The following is a 25,883-nucleotide window of genomic DNA, read 5'->3' as shown; positions in this document are numbered from 1 at the left end:
AATTACTGCATTGATTCCAAATGCCCAAAATAAATACTTATGAGCTCCTAAAAATATTGGTTTGATTTTCATCTCTGTCCAATATTTTTAGAGAACAACACGAACATTTTCTTGGACCTTTTTGGAGCAATTTTTATCTGGGTCATTTCCAGAAATGATTCTGAGGGTTTTACAAATCCCCATTTCAAATTTAAATGGAATTTAAACATGATGCACAAATGGCTAGCTGGTCTAGGACATACCAGAACGAGGGATGTGACAACTCGCCCCCACTCGGAAGAATCTTGTCCTGAGATTCAGGAGTCGGCGGAAAGAAAGCGGGGTACTCAAGTCGAAGACGATCTTCACGCTCCCAGGTAGCTTCTCTCTCAGAATGATGAGACCACTGAACCTTGAGAAACTTGATGTTATGACGTCGAGTGATACGCTCTGCTTGATCCAGAATGCGGACGGGGTACTCTCGATAAGTGAGGTTATCTTGGAGATCAAGCTTTTCGTGGTCCACTCCGCGGATGGGATCCGAGAAGCAACGCCTGAGTTGAGACACGTGGAAGACATCATGTACTCGAGAAAGATGTGGTGGTAGTTCCAACTGGTAGGCAACCTCTCCTTGTTTAGCGAGAATGATAAAGGGACCAATGTAACGAGGAGCCAACTTGCCCTTGATACCGAATCGATGGGTACCCTTCAAAGGGGTAACCCGAAGGTAAGCTTTATCGCCAACTTCATAAGCCACTTCCTTATGACTACGGTCATACTGGCTCTTTTGACGGGATTGGGCTGTTTTCAAATTCTCACGAATGATGTGAACTTGCTCTTCTGCCTCCTGGATCATATCCGGTCCAAAGAATTGTCTTTCACCGGTTTCTGACCAGTTCAAAGGCGTTCAACATCTTCGTCCATAAAGAACCTCAAAAGGAGCTGTCTTGAGGCTGGATTGGTAGCTGTTGTTATAAGCAAACTCGGCAAAAGGAAGACACTTCTCCCAATCCATACCGAATGAGATAACACAAGCTCTAAGCATGTCTTCAAGAATCTGGTTGACCCTTTCCACCTGACCACTTGATTGAGGGTGGAAAGCGGTACTGAAAGAAAGATGGGTGCCCATGGCAGTTTGGAAACTCTCCCAGAAATGAGAAGTGAAAAGACTACCACGGTCTGAATTGATCTCTAGTGGAACACCATGAAGTGACACTATTCGAGAAATATATAAGTCAGCGAGCTGACTAGCAGTGATACTCTCTCGAACAGGTAGGAAGTGAGCCACTTTGGAAAGACGATCAATGACTACGAAGATAGTGTTATTCCCTTTCTTGGTCCTGGGAAAACCGGTGATGAAGTCCATACCAACTTTATCCCATTTCCACTCAGGAATAACTAAAGGTTGAAGGGTGCCAGCAGGCCTTTGATGCTCTGCCTTAACGCGACGACAAACGTCATAGTTAGCAATAAACTAAGCAATTTCTCTCTTCATCCTAGTCCACCAGAACCTCTGGCGTAGGTCCTGATACATCTTAGTACTACCGGGATGAATCGTGAGAGGAGATTCATGCGCCTCCTTAAGGATTAATTGTCGAAGATGTTGATTCTTGGGAACCACCAAGCGACTCTCAAAGAAAATAACACCACGATCATCTATAGAGAAACTACCACCAACTCCTTTGTTAATGTTTCTCTCGATTCGGGAAATTCCCGTATCCTGCTTCTGAGCAGAGATGATTTGATCCACAAGAATAGGTTTCGCCACCAAGGTAGAAAGGAATCCGTGAGGAGCAAGGTGGAGGTTAAGCTTACATAATTCCTCATGGAGAAGTGGTTGGCCCTGCTGCAACATGAGATTGTTGCAATAGGACTTACGACTTAGCGCATCAGCCATGACATTATCCTTACCTGGGGTGTAGGTAATCCCTAAATCATAATCTGAGATCAACTCCAACCAACGTCTTTGCCTAAGGTTCAAATCTGGTTGGGTGAAGATATACTTGAGACTCTGGTGATCGGTGTAAAATCTCGCAACGTTTACCGAGAAGGTAATGTCGCCATGTCTTAAGTGCATAGACTACGGCTGCAAGCTCTAGATCATGTGTAGGATAATTCTCCTCATGTGGATGCAACTGTCGAGATGCATAGGCAATCACATGGCGATCTTGCATAAGAATGCAACCTAGTCCCTGTTGTGAGGCATCACAATAGATAACAAAGTCCTTAGTGAAATCCGGTGGCACAAGTATGGGAGCAGAAGTCAAGAGTCTTTTCAGTTCCTGAAAACTGTGCTCACACTGTGGGGACCACTCAAACTTTTTATCTTTCTTGAGAAGTTCCGTGAGAGGTTTGGCCACTTTGGAGAAGTTCTCAACGAAGCGGCGACAATAACTAGCTAGACCAAGGAAACTCCTAACTTGCTTAACTGTTTCAGGCGGAGTCCAATCAAGAACGTCCTGAACTCTTTCGGGATTGACAGCAATGCCCTTACCAGAGATTACGTGGCCGAGATAGGTCACTTCTGGCAACCAAAATTCGCACTTGGAGAACTTGGCATAAAGACGGTGCTCTCTGAGTTTTCCTAGCACAAGTCTAAGATGTTCGGCATGATCTTCCTCGTTCTTCGAGTAAATAAGAATATCATCAAGGTAAACCACGACGAACTTATCTAAGTACTCCATGAAGATCGAGTTCATCAAGCGAGAGAAAGTAGCTGGAGCATTAGTTAGACCGAAGGACATGACGGTGTACTCGTACTGACCATAACGAGTGAGAAAAGCCGTCTTAGGAATATCCCCATTTCTGATCTTGATTTGGTGGTAGCCTAACCTCAAATCCATCTTGGAGAAGACTGAGGATCCAGCGAGCTGATCATACAGGTCGTTGATCCTGGGGAGCGGATACTTGTTCTTTATCGTGACCAAATTAACGGGACGATAATCTACAACCATTCGGTCCGTACCATCCTTCTTATTGACAAAGAGAACGGGGCAAGCCCAGGGAGAAGAACTAGGAAGGATGAAACCCTTTTGCAAGGACTCATCAAGTTGTTTCTTAAGCTCGGCTAGCTCTAAGGGTGCCATCTTGTAAGGTCTCCTAGAGATTGGAGCGGTTCCTGGGATAAGATCTATGACAAATTCTACATCTTTGTCAGGTGGAATACCTGGCAGTTCCTCTGGAAAAACATCCGGAAAGTCACGGACTACCGGGATATCTTCAAGGTCTGGAAGAGGGTTGGCATTAAGAGAATAGAGTTAACGCTTTGCAACTCTAGTGGAGACGGTGACTATCTTGCCAGATGGGTGTGTAAGCTGAACAGACCTTGTGTAACAATCAATCTTGGCATAATGAGCTTTCATCCAGTCCATACCCAAGATGATGTTAATATCCGTAGACTTGAGGGCTATAAGTGACGCAAGGAATACAAGTCTGTCAACAAGGATTTCATTACCATGGCTTACACTAGAAGTTTGCCATTTGGATCCAGGGGTTTGAATTACTAGTGGAGAGGGCATATCACAAAAGGATATGTTGTGCAAGCTGGCATAACTTTCGGAAATGAAGGAATGAGATGCTCCGGTATCAAACAGAACCGAAGCTGGATGACAGTTGACAAGGAGTGTACCAAGAACGACATCCGGATCATCATGAGTGTCTTTAGCTGAGACGTGATGCACACATCCACGTTCAGTGGGAGCTGACTTGACACTAATCATATTGTGTGATGGCTTACCACGGCCAACAGACTTCTCAGGCTGGGGTGGAGCATAGTTGGTTTGAGAGCAGTCACGTGCATAGTGTCCTGGCTCTCCGCATGTGAAACAAGTCCCTGAAGTAGGACGTGGACCCGCATTGACAAGCGGTCTACCAATATGTCTGGGTGGAGCATACGGTTGAATTGGGTGAGGTTCCACATAAGATGGCCTCGGTGAATATCCGGGTGGAAGAGCGGAGTTCGGAACCCAAATCCGGCGCTTCTGCGAAGTAGAACCCGAGGAAGAAACCAAATCACGGGTGTGCTTACGAGACTCCTCGTAAGTGAGTTGAGCTGTTTCTGCGTTAATGGCCTTGTTCACAAGAGCCTGGAATGTATTGCAATGATGCAAGTGGAGATCACGACGCAACTTGGGGTTGAGACCCTTCCGGAACCTAGCCTGCTTCTTGGCATCCGTGGACACCTCTTCTGTAGCATAGCGGACGAGGTTCTCAAATTCTCTACTATAAGCATCAACAACCATCTTACTCTGAGTGAAACTACAGAACTCTTCTCTCTTGCGGTCAATGAGAGCCTGAGGAATGCGATGCTCGCGGAAAGCCTCAGTGAAATCCTTCCAGGTAGGTATCTGGCCAGCTGGAAGCATAGCCTCATAGTTCTGCCACCAAATACTAGCAGGACCTTCCAGGTGATAAGCAGCATAGGTGACCTTGTCACCTTCAGCTACGTTCGCAGAACGCAGCTTGTGTGTGATACTACGTAGCCAGTCATCTGCATCGAGTGGTTCAATGGAATGATGGAAGGTAGGTGGTTTCAGACCGATGAAGTCATGGATGAACACAAACTCTTTGTGCTGATGGGAGGTGTTCTCCTCAATACGTGCTAACAAGCGGTTAGACTCTCGCTTGTTCTTCTCAACCTCTAACATGAATGCTGCCAACGAAGACTGGTTGGGAGGATCCTCATCCCTACCATCTCCGTGGTTCCGAATACGAGCAACAGAACTTCGGTTAACCGGCAACATCCTGAAGAACCAACCAAGGGAACAAGGATGGATTCAGCATCATCATAAGGATGTAGATTATAGGACGAGAAAAATACTATCTCTTGAACTTCTAGGACAAATCCGGCAGCATAACGGCAGTAAAATGCTCGAAATGAAACATCCTGCAAATGAAGGGGTAGCACCATACTCAACGTCATCACTCAAGGTTCTGAGATATTACTAAACAGGCTACACCGGAGATACTCGAACTAGGATATGACTCAGATCAACCAAACCTTAGAGACTACGGAGTAGTAACACGTGATCCTGATAGACGGAAGAGAAAGCCTAGTTCCTTAACCCCGTAGGAAAGATAGGATGACTCAGATCAGAAGGCATGAGGCATAAGGAGTAAAAAGAGCCTTACGTTCCCTTCCACAATCAATTCCCCTATATAGCTAAAGAATTTCTAGACTCAACTTCGACCAGGTTGGCTTGGTAATCCTACAGGCAGTCAGGCTCTGATACCAAAGCTGTCGGGACCCTGATTCTAAGTCACACCGATCTAGCATGTAACACCTCATATCACTTTGCGGCCTCATGCATGGTATCCCCACGGGTGTCGCCTTACCATGGCCCGGGACCGTTTGCGTCTTTTGGCTCACGTATATGATAGTGTCGCTAGCATCCATATGACAGAGAACCCGGGCCGACATGGCTAGTCGTGAACCCAAAGCCGGCACTAACCTATGGGAACAGGCATACATGATTCACATCGAGCGTGTCGGTCAACAGCGTGTGAATCCGGGCTGTAGCACTGCGCTAACAGGACTCCGGGAACCCGGGCTGTAGCAGGCTAGGCAGGACTCCGGATGTCTCCGCGTGACATTTCCCCGAAGGGACAGACACAGGAACGAAGTGAAACACATGCCGGCCAGTCAAGTGTCCTGAACAGTAGTGCTGGGCTAGCAGGACTCCGGTGAACCGGGCTGTAGCGCACTACTATGGCTCAAGGAAGCACTAGACTACATTTCCCCATAAGAGAGGCTGCCAAGGACAAACAACTAGATTGTCGGATCCCACACATAGCAATACACATCACACGTACGCATAACATGCAAGTATGTGAGGTACAACATGGCATCACAACATAACGCAACTCATATAGATAAAAGCTCAGAAGAGCCACATAGAATAAATACAAACAGGGGTCACATGACCCATCATTCAGAGCATACAAGCAACAAGCGGAAGCATTACATGTCTGAGTACAGACAACTACAAATGAAAAGGGCCGAGAAGCCTGACTATCTACAAGTCCCTCCAAGGTACAAGATCGTAGCTGAGGTAACAAGCTATTCATCGAAGTCCAAGCGGTACTATTAGTGAGACAGATGTCTCATCTGCAAAATGTAAATAAAGCAAACGTGAGTACAAGGGTACTCAGCAAGACTTACGTCAGATACTATCATACATGCATTTGTATCAAGAAGGTAATGTGGGGTTTAGTTGCAGCAAGCCAGCTTTGACTCAGTGGCTATCCTGTTCTACGACTATGAGAAACTTCTTTGAGGTGAGGCAGCGCACACGAGTCCACTGATCACCACATCAATACACTACTATGGATTCATCCCCGTCTCTCCTACGAGAAGGCCATCCATAGCACTCACACTTGTCTTGAGCATTTTAGAGTATCCACTTTAAGTTGTCTATGTACCACGTAAGCATCCAAGAAGTCCATAACCGAGGACACGGCTATTCGAATAGATCATGATAACCCTGCAGGGGTGTACTTGATCACACACGCTCTCACCACTTATCACCATGTACACGTCATGTATCTTGGCAACCTTCAAGCGGAAGCCTGGCGAGGGTGTCGGCCACGACCTGACTAACCACGCAAGACTCTAGTCCAGGTCTATCACCTATTTGGGTTCCATCTGCAAGGAGATCCGGCCGGGGTGTCGCTCACGGCCCCAAACGATGTGAGCAGGGTTCCCAAGCCCACCATCCGGGTGCCACTTGGTACACCGTGCCACCTGTGCCTCGTCTGTCCCGAGCCCACCCTGCCGAGTGCCACTCGGTAGAAAAATAGCACTACCTACAAACACCAGAAACTATTTGCAACTCCTGGACAGAGCTCAAGGCGGTTAATAAGTCGAGAGAGCTTGGAGCGCCCGGAGCCCAATGTGTGGTAGTAGCTAGTCATTGGACAACTTACACAGAACTCAGTTCTTAAGGACGGTCCCAATGAGACAACCCACCATGTACTCCTACATGGCCTCTCACCGCTACCTTTACCAAAACGTGTTCAGACGCTTAACTCTCATTACCAGAACATATCATAACATTCCAATTCATTCCCGATGAATCAGACCTGACACAACTCTAAGCATAGCAGGCATGGCATGTCAAGAACACAACATGGCTCAATCAACTCCTACACATGCTAGTGGGTTTTAACTATTTACTGTGGCAATGACAGGTCATGCAGAGGAATGGGTTCAACTACCGCAGCATAAAGTAGCAGTTGAATTGTTGTTGTCCTAATGCAATAACTGAGAGCAGGAGCGAGAGAGTAGGATTGTATCAGAATGAACAAGGGGGGTTGCTTGCCTGGTAGATCAACAAGGAAAACACTGCTCCTCAGACAGGTACTCTGGAACGGTCTCCGAAGTAGTACCTATCGAGAAGGAACGGTGTCGACAATCAAACACAAGCATATGCAACATTATGATGCATGAACATGGCATGAAGATGTGATGTTGTTTGAGCTAATGCAACTAGCATTCATTTGGTTAAAGTCCATTTGAACTAAAGATTCAGATGCAACTCCAAAATAAGCTCTTAAATATGCCATAAGTGTGTTTTCACATATACAGCATGTATAGGTTGGTTTGTCATGCATGAAAATGGTACAGATGGATAGATTGAATTTTTCTGATAATTTTTCATATATAAATTATTTCAATCTGAGCTATGGTTGAATTTATATGAATTTTTGAAGTTTTGAACATTTTCTGGAATTTCCTGTTTAAAAAATAATTCCAGAAAAAGAATAACTGCGTCAGCATGACCTCATCACTACATCAGCGGGTCAACGCAGCTGTCTAGGTCAAATCTGACACGTGGGGTCCACCCGTCAGTGTCATGGTTAATTAACAGAGGTTAATTAAATTTAAGCTAATCCTAAACTAGAATTAGCAGGGACGGGCCCCACCTGTCATTGAGCCAGGGGAGGTCAAACCCCCTGGTCAACTGGGGCTAACACGCCGGCGTTTAGCCACCGGCGGCAGCAGACGGGCGGAGGGCGCGGGATTCGCCCTTCGGCGACCATTCGGGCGGCGGAGACCACGGGCGAGGAGCTGAGGCTCACCCGCATCCAGGGCGGCATGCAGCAGCAGCGGGGATGGCCGGAGCTCACCGGAGCGAAGCTCGCGGTGGCGGCCGGAGCTCGGGCAAGTGCGGGCGCGTGGTTCCAGCGCACGGGAGAGCTAGTTAGGGGCTGCGTTGGACTTGTCGTTGCTCCAGGAGCACGCCGGAGGCACAAGCTTGAGCGGAGATGCACGGTGGCTGCCAGAGCAACGACCATGGCGGACGGCGGCGCTCGGTTACGGCGGCTGGCACGACTAGAGGGCGTAATTGAGCTCGGGGAGAGGGGGTTCCAATGCAGGAGCTCACAGTGGTTGCAGAGGCGTCGCCATGGGCTCGGGGGAGGCTCGGAGCAGAAGGCATGTCGGTGGCGATCTCCGGCGGCCGTGCGGAGAAGATGAGCTCGATGACGAGGCTTCAGGGCTTCCCAAGGCGCGTGACTTGACGGAGAGGTAGCCGGCGATGTGGTGGAGCTCCTGGGCGCAGCGGCAGGGCGAGGGGTGGCCGGTGGCCGCGGTGGTGCTCGTCGGTGGCGGCGGGCGCGTTCGGACGCAAGAGAGAAAGCGAGGGAGAGGAGAGGAGAGGACCGGGGAGAGTGAGAGGGGTACGGTGCGTCGTGGCGACGTTCGGGCATTCCGGGGCGGCGAGGAGGACGCCAGGCAGGCAGCTGCGTGCCGGCGCGCACAGCGTCGGGCACGGCTTCCCCTCTGCCTACTGGCAAGAGGAGGAAGACGCTATGCCCCTGGTGGGCTGGGCCAGAGCAGAAATGGGCCGGCCAGAGGCGCCAGGTAAGAAGCCCAGGTAAGTCTCTCTCCCTTTTCTGTTTTCTTTTCTATTTTTCTGACATTTGTTTTGATTTAATAAAAATACTAAACCATTTTATTTTATTATGCCAATTTTTGTAAGTGCCAGTGGTATTATTCCAGAGCTCCTCAACAAATGGCACAATTTTTGGACATATAATATATATATAATTTATATATCCAAAGCAAATAATTACTGTATTGATTCCAAATGCCCAAAATAAATACTTATGAGCTCCTAAAAATATTGGTTTGATTTTCATCTGTGTCTAATATTTTTAGAGAACAAGATGAACATTTTCTTGGACCTTTTTGGAGCAATTTTTATCTGAGTCATTTCCAGAGATGATTCTGAGGGTTTTACAAATCCCCATTTCAAATTTAAATGGAATTTAAACATGATGCATAAATGGCTAGCTGGTCTAGGACATACCAGAACTAGGGATGTGACACTAAGTGATTACGTGATCCAAATCAACTAAACCATGTCCGATCATCACGTGAGATGGAGTAGTTTCATTGGTGAACATCACTATGTTGATCATATCTACTATATGATTCACGCTCGACCTTTCGGTCTCCGTGTTCCGAGGCCATATCTGTATATGCTTGGCTCGTCAAGTATAACCTGAGTATTCCGCGTGTGCAACTGTTTTGCACCCGTTGTATTTGAACATAGAGCCTATCACACCCGATCATCACGTGGTGTCTCAGCACGAAGAACTTTCGCAACGGTGCATACTCAGGGAGAACACTTCTTGATAATTAGTGAGAGATCATCTTATAATGCTACCGTCAATCAAAGCAAGATAAGATGCATAAAAGATAAACATCACATGCAATCAATATAAGTGATATGATATGGCCATCATCATCTTGTGCTTGTGATCTCCATTCTTCGAAGCACCGTCGTGATCGCCATCGTCACCGGCGCGACACCTTGATCACCATCGTCGCATCGTTGTCGTCTCGCCAATATTATGCTTCCATGACTATCGCTACCGCTTAGTGATAAAGTAAAGCATTACAGCGCAATTGCATTGCATACAATAAAGCAACAACCATATGGCTCCTGCCAGTTGCCGATAACTCGGTTACAAAACATGATCATCTCATACAATAAAATTTAGCATCATGTCTTGACCATATCACATCACAACATGCCCTGCAAAAACAAGTTAGACGTCCTCTACTTTGTTGTTGCAAGTTTTACGTGGCTGCTACGGGCTTAAGCAAGAACCAATCTTACCTACGCATCAAAACCACAACGATAGTTTGTCAAGTTGGTGATGTTTTAACCTTCGCAAGGACCGGGCGTAGCCACACTCGGTTCAACTAAAGTTGGAGAAACTGTCACCCGAAGCCACCTATGTGCAAAGCACGTCGGGAGAACCGGTCTCGCGTAAGCGTACGCGTAATGTTGGTCCGGGCCGCTTCGTCCAACAATACCGCCGAACCAAAGTATGACATGTTGGTAAGAGTATGACTTATATCGCCCACAACTCACTTGTGTTCTACTCGTGCATATAACATCAACATATAAAACCTAGGCTCGGATGCACTGTTGGGGAACGTAGTAATTTCAAAAAATTTCCTACGCACACGCAAGATCATGGTGATGCATAGCAACGAGAGGGGAGACTGTGATCTACGTACCCTTGTAGATCGCAACGGAAGCGTTTGGTTGATGTAGTCGTATGTCTCCACGACCCGACCGATCAAGCACCGAAACTACGGCACCTCCGAGTTCTAGCACACGTTCAGCTCGATGACGATCCCCGGACTCCGATCCTGCGGAGTGTCGGGGAAGAGTTCCGTCAGCACGATGGCGTGGTGACGATCTTGATGCACTACCGTCGCAGGGCTTCGCCTAAGCACCGCAACAATATTATCGAGGACTATGGTGGAAGGGGGCACCGCACACGGCTAAGAATATGATCACATGGATCAACTTATGTGTCAAGGGGTGCCCCCTGCCCCTGTATATAAAGGATCAAGGGGAGGAGGCCGGCCGGCCCTCTATGGCGCGCCAAGGAGGAGTCCTCCTCCTAGTAGGAGTAGGACTCCTACTAGGAGGGGGAAAGAAGTGGGGAGGGAGAGGGAAAGGGGGGCGCCGCCCCCTCTCTCCTAGCCCATATGGCCCATTACTTCTCCCCCGGGGGGGGGGGGGTTCCGGTAACCCTCTGGCTCTCCGGTTTTCTCCGAAATCACCCGGAACACTTCCGGTGTCCGAATATAGCCGTCCAATATATCAATCTTTATGTCTCGACCATTTTGAGACTCCTCGTCATGTCCGTGATCACATCCGGGACTCCGAACTAACTTCGGTACATCAAAACTCATAAACTCATAATATAACTTTCATCGAAACCTTAAGCGTGCGGACCCTACGGGTTCGAGAACAATGTAGACATGACCGAGACTCGTCTCCGGTCAATAACCAATAGCGGAACCTGGATGCTCATATTGGCTCCTACATATTCTACGAAGATCTTTATCGGTCAGACCGCATAACAACATACGTTGTTCCCTTTGTCATCGGTATGTTACTTGCCCGAGATTCGATCGTCGGTATCCCATACCTAGTTCAATCTCGTTACCGGCAAGTCTCTTTACTCGTTCCGTAATACATCATCTCACAACTAACTCATTAGTTGCAATGCTTGCAAGGCTTATGTGATGTGTATTACCGAGAGGGCCCAGAGATACCTCTCCGACAATCGGAGTGACAAATCCTAATCTCGAAATACGCCAACCCAACATGTACCTTTGGAGACACCTATAGAGCACCTTTATAATCACCCATTTACGTTGTGACGTTTGGTAGCACACAAAGTGTTCCTCCGGTAAACGGGAGTTGCATAATCTCATAGTCATAGGAACATGTATAAGTCATGACGAAAGCAATAGCAACATACTAAACGATCGGGTGCTAAGCTAATGGAATGGGTCATGTCAATCAGATCATTCACCTAATGATGTGATCCCGTTAATCAAATAACAACTCTTTGTTCATGGTTAGGAAACATAACCATCTTTGATTAACGAGCTAGTCAAGTAGAGGCATACTAGTGACACTCTGTTTGTCTATGTATTCACACATGTATTATGTTTCCGGTTAATACAATTCTAGCATGAATAATAAACATTTATCATGATATAAGGAAATAAATAATAACTTTATTATTGCCTCTAGGGCATATTTCCTTCAATCACCTCGTGGGGAAGTTAATACGACTCCAGCCCCGGAGCCTTCCAACTGCCTGGATCCGTCAAAATGGATGGTCCAATACGTATGATCCGGCTTTTCTTCAGGTGCTTGCATTTCCGGCCAATCATTGATGAAATCAACAAGTGCTTGAGACTTAACCGCTGTTCGGGGCACATACTTCAAACCGTACGGTCCCAGCTCTATAGCCCACTTTGCAATCCAGCCAGTTGCTTCCTGGTTCTGGATGATATCCCCCAAAGGAGCAGAACTGACCACTGTAATTGGGTGCCCTTGGAAGTATTTCTTAAGCTTCCGGCTTGCCATAAAAACTCCGCACACCAGCTTCTACCAATGCGGATACCTTTGCTTGGACTCAATGAGTACCTCGCTGATGTAATAGACCGGACGTTGAACCAGATGCTCCTTACCTGTCTCCTTTCGCTCCACCACAATAGCCACGCTGACCGCACGAGCATTAGCAGCAACATATAGCAGTAACGACTCCTTGTCAATGGGAGCGGCGAGCACAGGCGGATTGGCCAATTGCCGCTTTAAGTCCTCAAATGCTTCATCCGCAGCAGAACTCCAGATGAACTGATCCGTCTTCTTTAACATCTGATATAAAGGGATCGCCTTCTCCCCAAGGCAGCTGATAAACCAGCTTAACGCGGCAATCCGGCCTGCCAGGCGTTGAACATCATTGATACACTTCGGTTTAGCCAGGGAGGTGATGGCTGTGATCTTCTCCGGATTAGCCTCAATTCCCCTGTTGGACACCAGAAAACCCAATAACTTGCCCGCCGGTACACCAAAGACACACTTGTCCGGATTGAGCATCATCTTGTACGTCCTTAGGTTATCAAAGGTTTCCTTCAAATCGTCAATCAGAGTCTCCTTCTCCCTGGATTTAACTATGATATCATCCACGTAAGAATGTACATTACGGCCAATCTGCTTGTGAAGACAATTTTGTACACACCGTTGATAAGTTGCCTGGGCACTTTTGAGCCTAAAAGGCATAGACACATAGCAGAAGGCTCTAAAGGGAGTTATGAATGCCGTCTTCTCCTGGTCCTTAACTGCCATCTTGATCTGATGATAGCCAGAATATGCGTCCAAAAAACTTAAACGCTCACAACCCGCCGTAGCATCAATGATTTGATCAATACGGGGGAGGGCAAAAGGATCTGCTGGACAAGCCTTATTAAGATCTGTGTAATCTACACACATGCGCCAGGTGCCGTTTTTCTTAAGGACCAGCACCGGATTGGTAAGCCACTCAGGGTGAAAAACTTCAATAATAAAGCCAGCTGCTAAGAGCCTGGCTACCTCTTCTCTAATTGCCTTGCGTCTTTCTTCGTTAAACCGGCAGAGGAACTGTTTCACTGGTTTATATTTAGGATCCACATTAAGTGTGTGCTCAGCGAGTTGCCTCGGTACACCTGGCATGTCAGAGGGTTTCCATGCAAAAATGTCCCGATTCTCACGGATGAACTCGATGAGCGCGCTTTCCTATTTTGGATCCAAGTTGGCACTGATGTTGAACTGCTTGGACGAATCACCAAGTACGAAGTCAACCAGCTTAGTTTCTGCTGCCGATTTGAACTTCAGGGCCGGATCGTGCTCCGTAGTTGGCTTCTTCAACGGAGTCATGTCCGCCGGATCAACATTGTCTTTATAGTATTTCAACTCCTCGGTGGCACAAACCGACTCTGCATAAGCCGCATCTCCTTCCTCGCATTCAAAAGCGATTTTGCGGCTTCCGTGAACCGTTATTGTCCCCTTGTGACCCGGCATCTTGAGCTGCAAATACACATAACAGGGCCGAGCCATAAACTTGGCGTATGCCGGACGCCCAAACAGGGCATGATATGGACTTTGGATTTTCACCACTTCAAACGTTAATGTCTCCGACCTGGAATCGTGATCATCCCCAAAGGCCACTTCAAGAGCTATCCTACCAACGGGATATGCTGATCTGCCAGGCACTACACCGTGGAATACTATATTGGACGGTTTGAGATTCTTATCTGTTAGTCCCATACGACGGAAGGTCTCATAGTATAGGATGTTAATGCTGCTCCCTCCATCCATGAGCACCTTGGTGAACTTGTAACCTCCCACCTGAGGCGCCACCACCAGAGCCAACTGACCCGGATTATCGACCTGGAGTGGGTGATCCTCTCTGCTCCATATGATTGGCTGTTCAGACCAACGTAGATAACAGGGTGTGGCCGGTTCAATAGAGTTGACTGCCCGCCTCTGAACCTTCCGGTCTCGCTTGTCCAAGCTAGTGGTAAATACATGGTACTGCCCACTACTCAACTGCTTTGGTTGCTTTGGTAACCTGACTGTTGCTGCTGTTGGTTGTAACCACCCTGGTTGTTCTAACTATTTTGACCATTATGCCCGCCCGGATTACCATTAAATCCCGAATCGGAACTTCCTCCACCGTAACCCGGCCCGGATCCTGAGCCACCGCCAGATCCGTGATCATACCGGAAATTATTAGAATTCTTGAACTCCTGCATAATAAAAAAATCCTTCCAAAGGTGGTTTGCTGGCTCCTCCTTCGTCCCATGTTTTGGACAGGGCTGGTTTAGCAAATAGTTCAGGCGGTTTGGGTTGGGGTTGGGCGCTCCACTACGATTTTTCGGCCTGCCCTTGCGCCGCTGGCCATTGTCCTGTACGTTGGTATTAGCCACAAAATCCATGTTGCCATCCGCTTTACGCTTGCCTCCTCCGCCATTGCCTACCCAGTGATGCTGCTGACCTTTGGAGCTGCTGTTCTTCTTCCCCTTCCCTGTCTTGTCATCATCAGACTCGGTATCCTTGGTACTATCAGAATCAGCATATTTTACCAAAGCGGCCATGAGGGTTCCCATGTCGGTGCAATGACGCTTCATCCGTCCCAATTTCAACTTCAGGGGCCCAAACCGGCAGTTGCCTTCTAGGGTTAATACTGCGGTGTCAGCGTTGATGCGGTCTGAGGAGTGCAACACTTGTGAAACCCGGCGCACCCAATGAGTCGTTGACTCTCCTTCCTCCTGGACGCATGCAGCTAAGTCCACTATCGACATAGGCTGTTTACAGGTATCCTTGAAATTGTTGATAAACCGAGCTCGTAATTGGGCCCACGAGCTGATAGAATTAGCGGGCAAGCTTTTTAGCCAAGTACGGGCCGTTCCTTCAAGCATCATGGTGAAGTATTTCACACACGCCGTGTCATCCACATCAAGCATCTCCATGGCCATCTCATAGCTCTCTACCCATGTCTCTGGTGGTTGATCCGCCGTATTATTTGGTACCTTACGTGGGCCTTTGAAATCCTTGGGCAGGCGCGCGTTGTGTAAAGCAGGGACGAGGCAAGGCACCCCCAAAGAACTAGAAGTAACACCAGGTTCGATCGAAATGGTTGGACGAATCGGCGTGAGCTGCCGAGCCTGATGTTGTGCGGCTAACTCGGCCTCCTTGCGCGCTCGGGCCCGGTTCACCACTTCCTGAGCGTCATCAGCACCACCCGTCGGGTTGTTACCACGGGGTGCTCCACGTCGTTCATTACTCGACACTGCTGGTTCATCCATATGTCTGCTATAACTCTGGCTTGGACGGGGGGGGGGGGGTCGAGTGGATCCGGTCACGGCTGTACGAGTACGCTTCCTGTTGGGCCAAAGCTGTCCTCAGAAGTTCCTTGACCCGTCGCGTCTCTACTGCCTGTGGCGAGTCACCTTCAACTGGAATGGCCTCCAGCCGTGCAGCAGTGGCAACAAGGTTGTCCATTGGGTTGGAATAATGACCCGGGGGTGTTAAAGCATCCCGAGGTATAACGGTGTTTTGACGAGGCGGGTCCATCTGACGGGGCTGAACCGGCGCACCGGTCCCAGGGGCTTCTGCCTGGTTCCCCTCCAGCGGGTTGTTGGCTCTTAGTCCTGGAGTGTTGAAAAGGTCCCTGGCCTCGAAAACCGGAGGTAAGAGGGATCGGTGCTTCCTCCTCATGACTTCATGCGACGCGCTCTGGTCCAACATAAGCCTGTAGGCCTGTGCATCTAAAGCGGCCCGCTCTGCGGCCATCCTGGTGTCCTCAGCCGCCAGATCCGTTTTGGCCTGTGTGATTTGTTCCTTTACCTTTGCAATCTCCGTGTTGTGAGCGTCCTGATCTGGCGGATTAACTTCTGCCATAAGCACAGCCAACGCATCAAACAGTTCTGATAGAACCTGAGCCGGTGGGCGCACAGGGCCTCCTGCCCCGGCAGCTATTTCCGCTGCTGACCGGAGATCGCTGCCGCTGCTGTCGAAGAGTGAAGCGCTGCTTGTGTTCCGGTCATAAATATTCCAACCCGGTTAGGCAGATCAGAGGGGTCCAGAATACTGTCACCATCGGAACAGCTCTCAATCCGGCCATCTTGTAGCTGATAAAGAGATTCGGTTTCTCCGGTCGAAGAGTCGTCACCGGAACAAACGGTAGTTGCCCCGCGAATCTCCGATACATCCTCATAACTCCCTCCATGGATCATTCCCACGAAGGCACGCTTCATGGCCGGTTTAACCCGTGCGGATCGCGCACGCTGAGCCGTCTCGACGAGGTCGGCGCAGATGTCCGGCTCAGGGCCCGGTTCACCGATCTTGCCAATGAAAACGTGAATGCTACCAAAGGGGACCCGGTACCCGTACTCAATTGAGCCGGCCTCGGGGCCCCAGCCTGCGTCGTCGATGTAGAGTTTGCCGCGACGACTTTTAGTCATCCGGCCTACAGCGTAGCCCTTGAGTCCTTCAAAGCGGCCCTCCAAGAACCGGAAACCATCGTGCGATAGCCCCACGGTGGGCGCCAACTGTCGGGGGGTTGTCACGGCAGATGTCCTAGAGAAAGGACTTAGTCGTGGAGCCATCGCGACGGGTTAGCTTGAAGGGGTTAAAGCGGACACAAGGACGCAAGGGGAGTTTATACTAGTTCGGCCCCTTCAATGAAGGTAAAAACCTACGTCTAGTTGTGATGGAATTGATGGGTGTTTCGATGACTAGGGAGCAAACAAGCTTCGCCTATGTCTCGAGTTGTCGTCTCCCTCTTGAACCGCCACCGGGTCGCCCCCTTATATACACGGGTGACGCCTGTCGGTTCAGAGAGTCCCAACACCGGTTCATACTCGTATCCGGGTTGGTCTCTCCTTGTTCCTAACTTATAGTACAAGTATATATACAAACGCCGGTATACGGCTACAGGTTTTAAACCGACTACGGGCCCTAGGTCTTTACCTGCCTCTTTGGGCTTTAACACCTTTGAACTACTGATGAAGTTAATCCGGCCCAGGTAGGCCGGTTTACGCCCAGTAGTAATATCCCCAACAGCCTGCGTCCTCCAGATCTTCACACTACTACAGAGCAAGACTATTAACACCCCTCATCACACAAGGTTAGCTGGTAAGTGTGATAATTGCCAAAACATGATCGTGTGCGATGAGATACGCTCGAGCCGCTGGAGTGTGAGGTGACTTGCATCACATATGGTTACACGGAATGAACCATTTGTGATGTGCATTGTCACATCCATCAAGCTTGCACAAGAAATAAGGATGTCAGCGGATGCATGTCCGCTGACCTGCTTATTCCTTGGAGCTGAACTTTGAGCCTATTTGCTTGAAGTTATATTGCGTGAGTTACATTGAGTCAGTTAAAAAAAGTATCATAATATAAGAAATAGGACTGAGAGGCATATGAATTCTCTCAACAGCTTATCAAGAACTTTATATATCCCTAACAAAAAATTAGTGGATATCACCAAGAAGAAGCACAGTGTCTAACTGAACCATTCAGCCTCTTATTATTTTGAGCAAATAGGCTCACAAAAAGTAAGTGCAGTCATGGATGTCACTTGCCATCTATCAGCCTGCTTAAGTGAGTTCAGTTGTAGAGTGTTCCTTGCGGTTCAAAGAAGGCATGCAAACATCAAATGAGCCTAGTTTCCCAAACCAACTTCTATGTGACAACTAATTTCAGATAACCTTTCTAACATTTGGAGAAGGGACATATAGCTCAGGAGCACACCACGGATTCTTGTTCATTCAAATAAACGGCTTTTGCTGACTTCCTCTATTATAGTGTGATAGATAGATCATGTGCTAAGTGTTTTGAAAAGAGAAGTTACTTTGCCGTTGAAAGAATAAAAAATGAAGCACAAACCTTTCTCGCCGAGTCCGATGTGGTGAACTCCTTCCATAGATCCTACGGACAAAGATGAACACAAAGCTCTGTCGGTCCAGGAAACAGGCAGAGATCAATGTGAGTAATCCAAACCAAACCAAGAGCTCAGGCAACGGTGAGCACTCACCTTGATCTTGTCGAGCTTGCCCTTGTTCAGAACCTTGAAAACGGCGAACCCAGTGGGCGTCTCAAACAGCACCAACATCTCCACCTAAACCGCAACTCAACCCACCTGGATCGCAAGGACAGCCACACAACCAAATCAAAACAAAGACAAAAAAATTCACAAAACAAAGTAGGGTACCAGTGGCTGGGACGTTCCTTGTTCGTCCAGGTACACGGTACACCCCGGTCAAACTAACGAAACACGAGAGGAGTAAGCCACTGCCCAGCAAACTTACCACGAGGGAGAGAGTAGAACAACTCCCTGCAAAGGTAAAAAAGATAAAACAAGAACAAGAGTCAGTCATGAACAGAGCGTCAAGGAATCCATAGACCAGCATGGAAGAGACTTTCACACAAAAGAAATAACTCACCCACGTACATTTGCTTCCCACAATCCCTGCAAATTGAAGGAACACAAACAACAGAGGAAAATATGGGGAGAGGAGGAGAATGAGTAAGCCGAGCAAGCACCAGTGGCGAGGTTTGTAGGAGTCGGGATGAGAGAGGAGATGAAAGCCCCACTGTTCTTCCCCTGCTGCTCCTTGCGCCCCACGCCGGCCTCTTCTCCATCCCGCAATGTGTGCGGATCCTAGAGCTCGGGCCTCGTTGCTCCCCCACCGGTGGCCTCCCGGCCATCGCCTGCTCCTCCATCCCAGCGGGAAGACCCCGCCTCCTGTCGGCTTGTTGACGCCGTGCTCCCCGTCGGCTTCCTGCATGCAGGCTCACCAACGGGCGTCCCCTGGCTCGCGGTGGCGGCGGACCCTGACCTCTTGCGCGGCACCCCGGCAGTGGTATGACGCCGCAGACGAAGGCTTCCAAGTGGAGTGGAGGAGGGAGGTGTGCCGGGCGCGGCGGGGACGATTTTTATCTCCCGCTGGATGACCCGGTCAATATGCACGCGGAAGAAAACAAGCCCAGCTACCGTTGTGTGGGACCATCAGCCAACAAGGCCCACCCGTCATATTTCGCGGGGCGGGTTCATACGCGTCAGTCCATCCTCTATCTTCCTCTAGCCAATCGCAGACGAGACACAGCCAGCGGGTTCATACGCGTCAGTCCATCCTCTATCTCCCTCTAGCCAATCGCAGACGAGACACAGCCAACAGATCCTCATCACACGAAAGTAAACAACCCAAGCGACGGATTTGTGGGACCAGGATTCATTGCGGACCACCAGTCATTGTGTGTAAAGGTAGCGGCAGGTGTGCAAGCGTCAGGCCATCTGCTCGGACTGCTCCCCCCAACAGTTGAAAATGCACCCACGACGCGCGGCGTGCGCGGAGAGGCTCGTCTGCGCACCCGATAAGCGCTCGCCCAGCCAATCACGTGAGAGGCCGAGCCCATAGGTCATGGTCCGCTATGAACTCACCGCACGGTCAAAACAATTCCAGCGAAGATCAAACGTCTACCAACGAAAGAAAGAGCAGTTTCACCAAGATCCAACGGCAAAATCAAAGCAAATCGAGGGACAACAGTGGAGACGAATTGTCCAGCCTTCGCCTTGTACAATGGGAGGTGCTTAGGGAAGATGCTTAGAGAAATAAACCAGACTTTTCTTAAGCACCGATGTTTATTTGTATAGGATAGACGCTTAACTAAGCATCTCTCCTGTAGAAATAGGCACCGGTGCTTCAGAAAATCTCGGTTTCTTTTTCTAAGCACCCCTCTAAGCATCTCCCATTGTACAAGGCCTTATAGGTTAGAATGGACTGTCACTATGAATCTTCACCTGTTCCGGGCAGAGTAGGTCCATAGTGACAGTCCACATTCCCCACAATGAGAGCAATGATGGCTGCCGGCTCTTTTTGTTAATCCAGCTAAATTATTTTTGACTTTTTCGTCTGTGTGAAAGCACTTTTTTCACATCCTTGAAATGCGCCCAATTTAGCATGGAAAATCCTATATGATGTCTTTGCGACATGGGAGGGGGGGACGAGGGAGGGACAGGCCCTACCACCGGGAGCATAAGTTGAAATGTTGACACTGAAAACCCTCGTAGGCCTTTTGCAGACGAGGGAGGGACAGGCCCTACCACCGGGAGGAGGGGGGGGGGCGAAATTATTTCGGTGGCATGCCTGATCCAAGCATTTAAATCCTAGGAAAATCATATGATGCCTGTAATTATCCATCATTTTGTTGAGATACTCGACTGCTATCTGGGCAGTGTAAGTGCTTCCCTGTGATTTCTCTTATGGATTAGCATTATTTCGAGAATGTACTACTATTGTTTTGACTGTCTTTTTCATAATTTCTTTAGGTATGCGAGCTGGATTTGATTTTGATATTCAATTTCCACAAGGTAATCTCTTTCACATATGTTGAAATGTTGACACTGAAGACCCAGGACTGGAGTTATATGCAATTTCTTGCCAGACTTATGCCATTTTTGTGAGTCATGGGCTCATTTTCATGAGTACATGGGGAAATTTGCAGGCCTACTACGTACTGGATGAGATTCTCATTTCTGGTGAGCTTCAGGAATCTAGCAAGAAAAACTTTGTTAGGTTCCGCGCGCGAATTACTCCATTACAGATGATTTGAGTTCAGATACATGGATTTGGGGAAGGAGGGAGGAGGAAGAACAGCAGGTAGGAGAAGATAAGGGTAAGGAGAGAGCCGCCGTTGCCTTTGCCTGATCCAAGCCCGGATGCCTCTTCGCTGCTTCCTACGTGGATACTTGTAGTCAGGCCTCCCTTCATGTGGCACTCAACCAGGCCCGGCCCATGGGCTGCTGTGGCCGTAATTGGGTCGCTGACAAACTTTGCAAGACTTATTGCTGCCCAGGTATCCTCACCACCGGCTAACACAAATTCTACTTTCCATGATTAGTTATAAGGGCGTATAACTTCGGGTATTAAAATCTTTCTGTTCATTCATGTCCTGACTGGACCTCACCTTCTCTCCTATGGTTCAGTATAGCTCATTTCTGTGCTTAAATATTAGGATAAACAACATCGTCTTCTAAAATCTATTCTGTTACCGCTTGAATTACTTTGTGCTTTCAATATAGTTTGTACAAAAATAAAAACGCTGTACAATAGAAATTGCAAAACCTGTGTTGGACTGCTCTTGAGAAGTTCATAGTTTCCTATTAACAATTTGCTTCCCTGCTTTCACAGGATTCATTGGTAGAGGCTGCTAAAGAGGAAGCTGGCTCCATCAGTAACATCATTGCCCAGGCTACGAAATAAAAATCTGCGTCTTATGATCCCTGCCCCTCCGCTCTTCGGTTTATGTTTATGTTGGTAAATTTGATGTAATAGCTCCTTTGCTGTATCCATTTTCCCAAATAAATATGACTTCCCGGATTCCACCCCGTTCAGAATGAGTGATATGTAACTACTCCCTCCGTCCGAAAATAATTGTCTTTTGATGACAAGTATTTTCGGACGGATGGAGTACAATGTATGTGCTCCTTTGCAATTGAATTGGGATCTTCAAAAGATAAAGCTGTTATGGAGACTGTTCACCTGTCGTGTTAGTAGCAGGTTTATTTAATGTGAATTGTCATGACATAATCCGGCAGTGCATTCTCTTGTGGTTAAGCACAATGGTTGTTTGGGCCGTGCTCAGGTTGTCCTTCCGAAATAAATTAAATAAAAAGGTTGCCCGTAGTACAACTCTAGCATCTTAGCTATCTCTGGTTATATATTACACTGGTCTTGCTCTCTTCCCTTCTTACTTGCTAGGCTTTACAATATCCACAGGCTTTAGTCGGACGAGGATCCCTTCCCGTACGGCAGGGTGCCGTTCCATCACTGACACATGGGCCCGGCTGGAACTTGGCCCACCTGTCAGTGGCCCAACGGCAGGTGCCGTACATCAGAGGAGCTCCCTCTGCTTTGGTCCAGCCAGTTTTTCCTCTTCCCTGATTATCCTAAGCTTTCTAGGAGTGACAACTGTCAACTACTTTATTTCAAACAAGATGGTTTGTTGGGGATGGAAGGTACCAGGATTCCGGAGAACAGGCATGATATACCACAAGGTTGAGACATTTGCCTGTCATGTGCTGACAATTTACATGACACTTCCGCGGCAGGAATATCTTGCGATCTTAGGTAAAAATAATGCATAGTTCTAGGACTGAAGCTATGCATCAAGTTGTGTAAAAGAAAGAAATAGGTCTAGTTTACCAGTTAGTAGTGCTGAAAAGGAGTGAGGCATCCAGTTGGGTGTGCCTTACATACACATATGTGGTGAAAGCCTAACATTTTGGAAGTGTAATGCATAGTTGATGTCCTGCTTACCTGCATGACGCAGGCTAAATAAACTCTACACTGACTGATGGGATACGATTGGTATGCTTAGCGATCCGCTTTATCATTGGCGATTATTCTCGTGACATAAAGAGGCTTGTGACATGAAAAGGAGAGAAGGGCTATATTTGAACGTGATCATAGTCCACATAACTATGAAGGTGCTCTGTATAATCAATCATTGAATCACACATAAATAAGAAGATGAACCCATTTTGTCAACAAAAGTAATCAACTATATGGCATGCAAATTATATGAGAGAATAACCGGATTTATGCTTCATGTTGCCAAGAGCTGATACATTGTGAGTCAAGGTATTTGAATTACATAGATAGCATGAGTCGTATGCTCGATTTATTGCGATAAAAAATAAGATGCCTAAGATAGGACTCATCGTCATTCACTGTACTAGATCATTATACTGACCAATAGTGAACCCCTTGCTATATTATCAATTGGCTTTTGCACCTGCAAGATGCCTAAGATAGGACTCATCGTCACTCACTTTACTAGATCATTATCCGGACCAATACCGAACCCCATGCTACATTATCAATTGGCTTTTGCGCCTGCAAGTTGCAACAATTCTCTAAAATACTAGCAACTGTTTCGAGTTTATACTAGAAGCATGTCATTTTGCGTTCTTATTTATTTCATGATTCTTCACTATACATATCTCAGAATTGTTCTAGAAGGAGGGAAAATGATTAGCAGTGTCAGGAATGTATGCAGTGAAACAGGGACTCCAAGTTCCGCTGGTCGTCAAAAGCAGATACTACAACTAGCTGGCACCTACTCCCTCTGTCCCAGAATATAAGAACGTTTTTGACACTATGCTAGTGCTAAAAACGTTCTTATCTTTTGGGATAGAGGGAGTAGCATATAAGAAGCATATTATTACTTGACCTTGCTCTGGTTCCTCAAAGGTGGCTATGTCGTTCCTTAGCTTCTGAGAAACTTGTGTTGTACGTAGATAAATTGTATTGCTGATACCGAATGATAATGACTTTAATTAGTGTGCTAGGCCAATGTTTTAAAAAAGGAACTACGGGATACATACGAACTATCATTGCTTAAAGATCCTGAAAAAAATTCATTGCCTAAAGAAATAACTATAAAAACTAAGTATGTTACATTTCATAAACACAAGATTGCTTCTTCACAAAAGTTATATATCGATCAACAGTTAATATTACAATTATATTATACATAACACTCAATTAACATGATAACTCACAATCAAGGTTTTAATAAAGAGAACAAATCTCAAATGTCAAGAAGATCAACTAAACATCACTGGCCATAAGAAAGAAGATTGACCCCTGCCTCGTCCTCAAACGATTCCTCATCATAAGGAAGTCCTTTCACACGGCTCCGCGCTTCCTATTCAGCGAGCACCGACGACCAGTCCGCCGCTCTACTAGACCTGACCAAGGGGTCAATCCATGGTCGTGGCCGGCGGGTCGCCCCGATGCCTCATGGTCTATTGTACAACGATAGAAAAGCATACCCATTAGTTTGGTATTGATTTGGAATTGCCAAGCCAGGTACAACCAATTTAGTGGAATTTCTTGAGCTAGTGGATTTTCTCAACCATGTTATGGATTCAAGACTGGTACGGTCCCATTTAAAGGATAAAGAGTGTTACGATCAGCCAATGTGGCGTCGCGGAAGAGCAGAGAACCAAGGGGGACGAGCGGACATGCGGATAGATCGTTCGTGCCCGGGTTTGGCCATGGAATGGGGAAGGGCAAGGGAAATGGAAGGAAAATAGAGTAGCAAGGCTACCCCCCGGAGAAACTGAACAAACGCGACCGGTTGTCAAATAAAAACCGCCTGTACTGACGAGAAATTTGAGGCGGTTAGAAAACATCAACCTCCTCTACTTTTTTTTTGCAAGTGGTTTCATTGTTCTAACAGCCTCCGAAGTTGTCCATAGTAATTTAGACTGTCTACTATGGGCGTCTTTACAGGCAACTTTGACTAGCTTGTTCACAACCGCCTTTGATATATGCCCGCTCTTAATGCTCATTTTTCTACTAGTGTTAGTTGAATTTCTTGAGGTAGTGGATTTCTCACTCATGTTATGGATCCAAAGTGTTAAGATCCCATTTCATCACGATCTTTTCTATGGTATCTCTTTCTTGACACAGGTTTTCGCTCCACTTTATATATAAAGAAACACGGTTGAACTGATACAATGATGATGATGAGACCCTCTTACAAGAAGATCAATGATAAAACATGAGTACATAAGTAACCTCACTGCATCAAGAATCAGCCAAGACTACTGACTAGAAATGAAACACACCTTGGGATATCAATGGGCATCGTTGCATCGCACACACCAAGCTGTCACTGAAGAGGACCAACTGCCTTGTCACTCCAAGCCAAGTAGTGCTGATCCTGCCTGCGGGCAGCAAGGACCGAGAACGATTACCATGAGGACACAATGTATAATATAGGAGACAAACAAGACCGTTGCATGCCAGAGTCGAAGAAACTTGGTTTCCAGATAGAAGCTTGCCCAAAGCCGCCAACACACCGTGACTAAAAGGTATCTAAGCTCCACGACAACATCCCCAAGAGGGAGAGGCACTATGAGTCACCACCACCATCGAGACTGAAAAGAAGGACGAGGGTTTCCACCAGAAGCCCTGACATGGAAAGGGGAAGTACAACGATGCCCCTAAGAGGAACGTGACATCCCAAGGCATCGCCGCCATGACCTTAGTGCTAAGCTTTCCGTCAAAGTCTCATCCATGCCAAACCAAGGTACCAAGGTCATCAATTTACCACGAGTCATGCCTGTTTGGTGACCATTAGGGAAAGGGAATGGGAATTTACATGAGGGAGTTGTATAGGGATTAAGAATGGGAAATAGATTTTTACTCTTATTCCTTTGTTTGCTATAAGATGGGAATTAGACTGGGATGGAGCATGAATTAACAGAGTACCCCATGTAAAGAAATCAGTGGAAATTGGCTCTCTCAACTCCCATTGCTCTTAGAATAAAAAAAAAATAAAGAACTCACATTGCTCTTCCCACTTAAAATCCCATTACTTCTAATCAATCCAAGGACTTTTAATCTCCTCACCCCTCAAATTCCATTCCCTATCTCTGATTCCCATGAACCAAACACGCTGGAGATCTGGGCTCCACCCCTTGCAGAGTGACGTCGCCGGGAATCACCCACT

General features: G+C 47.4%; 1 protein-coding gene and 1 long non-coding RNA gene across 7 annotated transcripts in view; one reads left to right on the top strand and one right to left on the bottom strand.

The window, feature by feature from the left end:
- LOC125510826 (AP-1 complex subunit sigma-1) overlaps positions 1 to 21,450 on the top strand; it is a 49,786-nt gene extending 28,336 nt beyond the window's left edge. Inside the window, exon 6 of the mRNA XM_048676093.1 lies at positions 20,862 to 21,450. Within this exon, the coding sequence (XP_048532050.1) occupies positions 20,862 to 20,969 (108 nt within the window). The 3' untranslated portion in view covers positions 20,970 to 21,450. The remainder of the gene's footprint in view (positions 1 to 20,861) is intronic.
- Positions 6,028 to 19,280, bottom strand: LOC125510827. 6 transcript variants are annotated; one of them, XR_007284762.1, is made up of 5 exons: positions 18,800 to 19,280; positions 18,665 to 18,690; positions 18,391 to 18,495; positions 18,243 to 18,310; positions 6,028 to 6,085 (listed from the first exon to the last, which is right to left on the bottom strand). It is a non-coding gene; the product is annotated as an uncharacterized LOC125510827 (long non-coding RNA). The 6 variants fall into 6 exon arrangements; XR_007284760.1 differs by lacking the exon at positions 6,028 to 6,085 and adding an exon at positions 17,215 to 17,437; XR_007284763.1 differs by lacking the exon at positions 6,028 to 6,085 and adding an exon at positions 17,215 to 17,434.
- Positions 21,451 to 25,883: the final 4,433 nt, after the last annotated feature.

Source organism: Triticum urartu, chromosome 5 (genome assembly GCF_003073215.2).
Source record: "Triticum urartu cultivar G1812 chromosome 5, Tu2.1, whole genome shotgun sequence".
Lineage (NCBI taxonomy): Eukaryota > Viridiplantae > Streptophyta > Magnoliopsida > Poales > Poaceae > Triticum > Triticum urartu.
Note: the sequence above shows the minus strand (reverse complement) of the source record. Positions and strands in the feature narration are given on the sequence as shown.